The 7076-nt window shown below is 39.2% G+C and overlaps 2 protein-coding genes across 3 annotated transcripts in view; both read right to left on the bottom strand.

The window, feature by feature from the left end:
• LOC104943540 (NEDD4 family-interacting protein 1-like) overlaps window positions 1-2936 on the bottom strand; it is a 9585-nt gene extending 6649 nt beyond the window's left edge. Inside the window, exon 1 of the mRNA XM_010768989.1 lies at window positions 2736-2936. Coding sequence (XP_010767291.1) covers window positions 2736-2771 — 36 coding nt within the window. The 5' untranslated portion in view covers window positions 2772-2936. The remainder of the gene's footprint in view (window positions 1-2735) is intronic.
• Window positions 2937-4256: 1320 nt separating this feature from the next.
• On the bottom strand, window positions 4257-6504 carry gnpda1 (glucosamine-6-phosphate deaminase 1). Of its 2 annotated transcripts, none has more exons than XM_010768990.1 (7): window positions 6377-6504; window positions 5988-6124; window positions 5642-5743; window positions 5356-5538; window positions 5078-5262; window positions 4688-4862; window positions 4257-4543 (listed from the first exon to the last, which is right to left on the bottom strand). In XM_010768990.1, the coding sequence occupies exons 2-7, from the start codon at window positions 6109-6111 to the stop codon at window positions 4482-4484; spliced, it is 831 nt and encodes a 276-aa protein (XP_010767292.1). In that variant the 5' UTR covers window positions 6112-6124; window positions 6377-6504; the 3' UTR covers window positions 4257-4481. The 2 variants fall into 2 exon arrangements, with proteins under 2 accessions (XP_010767292.1, XP_010767293.1); XM_010768991.1 differs by having other exon boundaries at window positions 5988-6129.
• Window positions 6505-7076: the final 572 nt, after the last annotated feature.

Genomic DNA, 7076 nt, shown 5'->3' on the forward strand with positions numbered 1-7076 from the left:
TGAGAAAAAAAAAAAAGAAAAATGAGAAGAAAAAAATCCGAGAAAACTCGACACTTGTCTGATTTTAAGACTCCCACATTATTTAAATTACTGCGTGGCAAAATAAAGTAATTGGATCGAGAGAGCGAAAAGTATCATATTCAATACTTTTTATATACACCTTTGTTGGTAAGATGACAGAAGTAAACGTTTTCTGATAAGTCTTCACAAGGTTTTAACAACACTGTTGCTGGGATTTTGGCCCATTCCTCCATAGCAGATCTCCTCTAGAAGAAGTGTGTTTGGGGCTGTCGCTGGGCAACACGGACTTTCACTCGCCATCGACAAGATATAAATGGGTTGAGATCTGGAGACTGGCTAGCCACTCCAGGACATTGAAATGCTTCTTACGAGCCACTCTTATCGTTGCCCGGGCCGGCTGTGTTTGGATCATTGTCATGCTGAAAGACCCAGCACGTTTCACTTCAAATGCCCATTGCAATGATGGAAGGAGGCCGCCCCGTTGTCACTCCCAGAATCTCAGGATACATGGCCCCATCTCATCCCTCTTTCTTTACAGCGGATCAGCTCGTCCTGGTCCCTTTGCAGAAAAACAGCCCCAAAGCATGAAATGTTGGTCCACCCCAATGTTTTCACAGATAGGATATGGTGCTTCTTTGGATGCAACTCAGCATTCTTTCCTCCTCAAACAAGTCTAGTTCAGTCTTTACCAAGAAGTCTATATTGGTTTCATCTGACCATATGACATTCTCTCCAATCCTCATTCTGGAATCATCTAAACTGCTCCTGCTAGCAAATCTTCAGACGGGCCTGGACATGTACTGGCTTAAGCAGGGGGACACGTTGCACTGCAGATTTAGTCCCTGGCGGCGTATTGTGTTATGTGGTAGCCTTTGTTACTTTGGTCCCAGCTCAATCTGCAGTGTCATTGACTAGGTCCCCCCGTGTGGTTCTGGGATTTTTGCTCACCGTTCTTGTGATCATTTTGACCCCACGGGGTGAGATCTTGCGTGGAGCCCCAGATCGAGGGAGATTATCAGTGGTCTTGTATGTCTTCCATTTTCTAATAATTGCTCCCACAGTTGATTTCTTCACACCAAGCTGCTTACCTATTGCAGATTCAGTCTTCCCAGCCTGATGCAGGTCTACAATTTTGTTTCTGGTGTCCTTTGACAGCTCTTTGGTCTTGGCCATAGTGGAGTTTGGAGTGTGACTGTTTGAGGTTGTGGACAGGTGTCTTTTATACTGATAACGAGTTCAAACAGGTGCCATTAATACAGTTAACAAGTGGAGGACAGAGGAGGCTCTTAAAGAAGAAGTTACAGGTCTGTGAGAGCTAGAAATTTTGTTTGTTTGTAGGTGACCAAATACTTATTTTTCACCATAATTTGCAAATAAATTCTTTAAAAATCAGACAATGTGATTTTCTGGATTTTTTTTTCTCATTCTGTCTCTCATAGTTGAGGTATACCTAGGATGAAAATTACAGGCCTCTCATCTTTTTAAGTGGGAGAACTTGCACAATTGGTGGCTGACTAAATACTTTTTTGCCCCACTGTATGTATGTATATATACACAAGAATGGTGCACTAGATGAATATACTGTGTAACAAGTGGTCATAATAAATGTATCTGCTGTTAGCAAGGGTTAGCTCAGTTAAAGCACTACTCCAGCAGTATTAATCACACAATAACCTGAGTCTAGTGCACCTTTATAACAACATACCCCAATTAAACTATGAACTGTGCCCTTATGATCTCACACATCACCTGCATTGATGTCAATAAATGAGCTCATGTTCTGTAACAGGACTTTGTGTTACTGATCATCCAGCAGTCAGGTAGTATGACAGTCTTTGTCAGTGGTGTAAAGTTACTAAGTACATTTACTCAAGTATTGTGCTTGAATACAATGTTGAGGTACTTTACCTGAGTATTTCCATTTTATGTTGCTTCAACTCCACTACAATTCAGAGGTAAATATTGTACTTTTACTAAACTACATGTATGGAGTGCCTTCAGTTACTTTTCTATATAGATAAATGATAAACAATATGATTAACACTTAAACAGGACTTTGGTTAAACCTGGATTGAATTCAGAAGCTACCCAGCAGGAAATAAAGTAATTAAAAATAGCTCAACGTTTGACAGCTTGATAAACACATCAATAATTATAATCAAAACATATACGATTGTAAAATGGGCCAATCTGCATAATTGGTACGTTTTCTTTTGGTACAAAGTATATTTTGCTGCTAATACTTGTGTACTTCTACTCGAATAACATTTTTGAATACAGGACTTTTACTTGTAATCGAGTATTCCTACAATCTGGTATTTCTACTTTTACTGAAGTACACGATCGGAGTATTTCTTCCACCTCTGGTTTTGGTTCAATGGTCGACAAAGTCACACTGCGTTGCATTCCTGCTCTGACAGGCCAACACTAGCTAACGATGCTCATTTACTAAGCTGCTAAATCAAAATGGGTCACATAGGCTTAAAATTACATGAGAATAATTTATGATTATAGCTCATTACATGGTGAGACATGTTGACGTTTGACATACGATGTGTTATCACTAGCTAAGGCTCGCCCGTAAACCAATGTGAGCTGGTTGTTTTCCTATCAGTGACAGCAGCAGGCTAATGTTGACTGCTGTTAGCTTCGCTGTGCTAACGCTTTACCTGTTAGCTAACTACATGTTATCGTGCCAGCAGACTGCTACATACCTCTTGGTATCTGACGTTGCTGTTTTGTTCTGCCATTGTGGGAGAGGAGTGAAAGATTTAACACGTCCTCTTTCCACTCCAACTGTGCAGATGTGTTGTGAATAAGAAATCTCGTCAACGGAGTAGCAGAGGTAACGTTGGCTTTAGTCGGCCATCTCCTTCCTTCTCCTCCTCGCGCTGCTCCTCACCGCGGCACGGCGCTGCCTTCAGGGGCTGTCGGAATGTTCCACTACAAGGTGTTGTGCATGAACAAGTTATAGTTGAATACAACACTGTGAACTATAGTCAGGATTGGTGGAAAGATAAGAACGTTTACTAAAGTGCTGTACTTAGGTACACATTCTAGTCATATATTCATTGTCATAAGTTTGTTAGGTTCTTTGTATATTTAAATTGAAATGTGATGTAAATACTTGACTTCAATTATTTTGTAATGCTAAATAGTTTATATTTATTATCGTTATATGTTTTACCTATACAACTTATTTTCTCAGATGTTGTTTGTTTACTTACTAGTTACTTCATAAATTCAAATTTTGAAAACCTTTCAAATATGATTATTTGCCATAGATTAAACCATCCAACATTATATTTAATTAACTTAAACCATAAGTGGTTTTACAGAAAATAGATATGATTTAAGATTGTTTTGGTTAAAATGTTTCACAGTTCCAGAATTAAAAAAATGTGGTGATTTTCTGCTTTTGCTTTATTTGTTTTTACTGCAATGAGTACTTTTACTCCAAGTACTTTAAGTATATTTCCCAATCGTACTTAATAATTTTATTAAGTAAAATTCTCTATGTAGTAATTTTACTTGAAATTGAGTATTTTTACAGTGTGGTATTAGTACTTTTAAGTAAAGAATCGTAATACTTTTTCCTCCACTGCAGTCTGTATAAAATATATATATTATCACAGTTGGCCTATTTATTTAAATCATTGCTGTCTACATTCAGTTGATCTATTTAAAATACTGTTAACCAAAAATGTGTATTATTTTATATTCGTATTACAACATGTACATATATAATGCGTACTATATACTATACTAAGTAAAATATATATATATATATATACTTCCACTGTCATGTCTTAGATTCTCGGGTTGTTATATTCTATTTTTATACAAATAAGCATTGTTGAAGGGACTGTTAGACCCAAGGTTTCATTGCCAATGACTGCTCGCTGTTATTTTTGTGCATGATGGATAAAGAACACTATAGTGTGTGCCTAAATGTATAGGAGAAGGATGTTATAACAAAATAGAAAAACCTAAATATATGGGGTGTACTTAGTTATATCCTTCCTGCTGGCACTAAAGGACTCTACTCTCCTCTGTTCTCCAAACACACAATGAAAATAGTTTTGAACAGCCATTACTCACAGCACAAATCTGGAAAATAAACACTTACCAGGAGCACTTGAAGGCCACATTATTAGTAGTCCCTGCTGTCATGGGACCAGACAGGAGGAACACATTGAACCACAACCCTGACTATCCCAAATCACACACAAAGATACAAAGAAATACACTTTATTAAAAAGAAATGAGAAGCAAACCTGTTTAGGAATCACATACAAATTTGAATAGCACCTGATTATTCATACAAAGATTAGTTGAGGTAAACTCCAAGCACTGCTGGATGTTCGCCAATGTATCTTCGCCGGAAGATATAAAGAATCATTGGAGTGTTATATTGGAAAAAATGCCTTATGAATCCACAAGGTTTGGGCAGGATCTCTTCAGTTCTTCTTTGGCACTGAGGGAGGTCGCTCCACCAGCTTGTTGTGCACGTGCATCATCCCTAAAGTAAGAACAAGAACCAGCATGTTTTCTGTGAATCATGCTTGTTTTGTAAATATGTATGCTTAATGCAACGTAGTTGGTTAACTATTCAATGTGAAATATAGTGGTTTAAGCGCTGTAGCCTTTTGTGATGTAGTCTCACCTTTGAAGTACTTTACAGTTTTGACCCGTAGTTCCAGGGTTGCGTCTTCATCACATACAAAAACAGTCTGTGGGTGCTGCTGGAACGCAGACACTGTCCACATGTGATTCACACCCTCCTCTATAGCTTTGTATAAAGCAAATGCCTTGTGCGACCCGGTGATGAGAATCATGACCTGAAAATAAATCGAAAATGGGACCTGTTACTGAGCGAAGGCAATTTGCAATTGTGTTTCTTTGGTGCATCAGGATATCAAGACTTTTGAGCAATGCACTGCAGCTAAGAATTCTGGTTTATTCAAGATTTTGCTGAAACATAAAGCATAAAACAGAAGCTAAATACATACAACACATAAAGGACAGATGGTTAACATTCATCCAGGCTTCTAACCTCTTTTGCGTCCATGACAGTGCCCACTCCCACAGTCAGTGCCATTGTAGGCACCTTTGACAGATCCCCATCAAAGAACCGGGCATTAGCCACGATCGTGTCTTTTGCCAGGGTCTTCACCCTAGTCCTGGAAACCAGACTGGAGCCAGGCTCGTTGAAGGCAATGTGGCCATCTGGTCCAATACCTGGCAGGACAGGAAGAGTAGGAAATGGGATTGAGCATACATTTGAAATGTGTAGTTATAGTATGTTCATTAACAGCACTGTGACCTCCTGACCTCCGACAAAGAGCTCGATCCCCCCAGCAGCTGTAATCTTTTCCTCAAAGGCTTCACACTCTGTTTGCAGGTCCGCAACGTTGCCGTCCAGGATGTGGGTGTTCTCTGCTTTTATGTCTATGTGCTTGAAGAAGTTATTCCACATAAAGGAGTGGTAGCTTTCCGGGTGATCTCTAGGAATACCTATACAGGATTTTGTGACAGTTTATTTAGCAGAATCAAAGATTTCAGTAGTTCCTCAATGTGTACACATTTAATTTGGCTAGAAAGACTGATGTACACTTACCTACATATTCATCCATATTGAACGTTTTTACATACTGGAAGGAGATTTCTCCAGTTTTGTAGTACTCGATCAGTTTCTTGTAACAACCCAGCGGGGTACCCCCTGAAGGAAGGCAATAGGTTACAAAGCAAAAGTAAAAGAGTTGAAAGTACTATACTTATACAGGCATTTTTTTTCTTTCGTTTCTCTCCTAACTTTGTTGCAGAGGAATTAAGAAATATAATGTCCTAAAATGTTATCTATTGATCGATTAACACTGCTTAAAACCCTATGACACTCTGTCTCTCAAGCACTCAAATCTGAAACAAATGAACACATATTTATGGAGTTGGCAGTTCTTACTCACCTGTGGGTAGCCCCAGAGTGAAGTATCTATCGGGGCCAGGTTCGAACATTAAAATCTTGTTTCTAATGTACTTTGCAGCCCACTCGCTCGCCTGGTCGTAGTCATTGAGGATGATCAGCTTCATCGTCCTGGAGAAACTAAACTTGAAAAGAATAAAGGGGTTGCTTGTGTAAAAGAGCTCAGCCTCGAAGTAAATCAGGACAAAACACACCTTAAACAGACTTTAGACTCATCAAGATAAATACATCATGCCGCGACCGTTAAGATTATTTTTTTATTGCACAACCTGCAAAAAAGTTAACTTTATGGCAAACACTTGCATTGAATCCTATCTATTGTATAATTGTCGTATTTAAACACAATGACAATAGTAAACGTATAGACTTTACCTGGGAGTGTATTTGTCGCTTTTACTTGCAGCTGACTAGAAGACAGGACCTGGAAGTCATGTGATTTATATTGTTGTTGGACGCAAATCAGCAGCTCTCAACCGGTTATGGCTAGAAAGGATCCGTCTTGTGTAAAACTCTCGCGAGAGTTTGGCTGAATGTCACGTGGCTGAATGTTTACGTTTGGCAGGCAGCCTTTCAGTTACGATCGTTAACATCAGTGGGCCACAGCAAATGATGATGAGAAGCTAAACTATCTATTAATTATGTCAATTACATGTGATTGTTGAAATAGGATGTTAGCGGTCTTGCTGGTGTTCAAAGAAGAATGAAAACACTGTAGATCACCAACACTATGGTTTATTTTTTATTCACAGGCAAGTCAACGTTGTCGCAGTAAAAGTCCCAAGATAGCTCCTGGTGCAATAAAATGTTCCCTTGCAGTGTTTTACTATTATGTCTGATGTTTCTCTATTAATATTGCTGCTGCATTAATGTGTATGTTGCATCATGTTACTGCTGTCGATGTGTTTCCGAGCCGCTCCGATTACAACGAGAGTTACAACGAGAACGTGACGTCATATTTACACTAGACGGATCCTTTCTAGCCAAAACCCTCCTCGACTCCCCTCCTCGACTCCTATCCTCGATACTTAGTCCCGCCCACAGGAGATGCGAGCCGAGGAGCCGAGGAGGGGAA

Source organism: Notothenia coriiceps, unplaced genomic scaffold (genome assembly GCF_000735185.1).
Source record: "Notothenia coriiceps isolate Sejong01 unplaced genomic scaffold, NC01 NC01_scaffold00006163, whole genome shotgun sequence".
NCBI classification, from domain to species: Eukaryota; Metazoa; Chordata; class Actinopteri; order Perciformes; family Nototheniidae; genus Notothenia; species Notothenia coriiceps.

Bases quoted from the DNA above. Each gene is read 5' to 3' on its own strand.
- gnpda1 (XM_010768990.1), bottom strand. From the start codon at position 6,111: ATGAAGCTGATCATCCTCAATGACTACGACCAGGCGAGCGAGTGGGCT. The intron at 5,539-5,641 runs GTAAGTGTACAT...AATCCTGTATAG, and splicing joins CAATATGGATGAATATGTAG to GTATTCCTAGAGATCACCCG. The intron at 4,544-4,687 runs GTGAGACTACAT...TTCTTACTTTAG, and splicing joins AACTGTAAAGTACTTCAAAG to GGATGATGCACGTGCACAAC.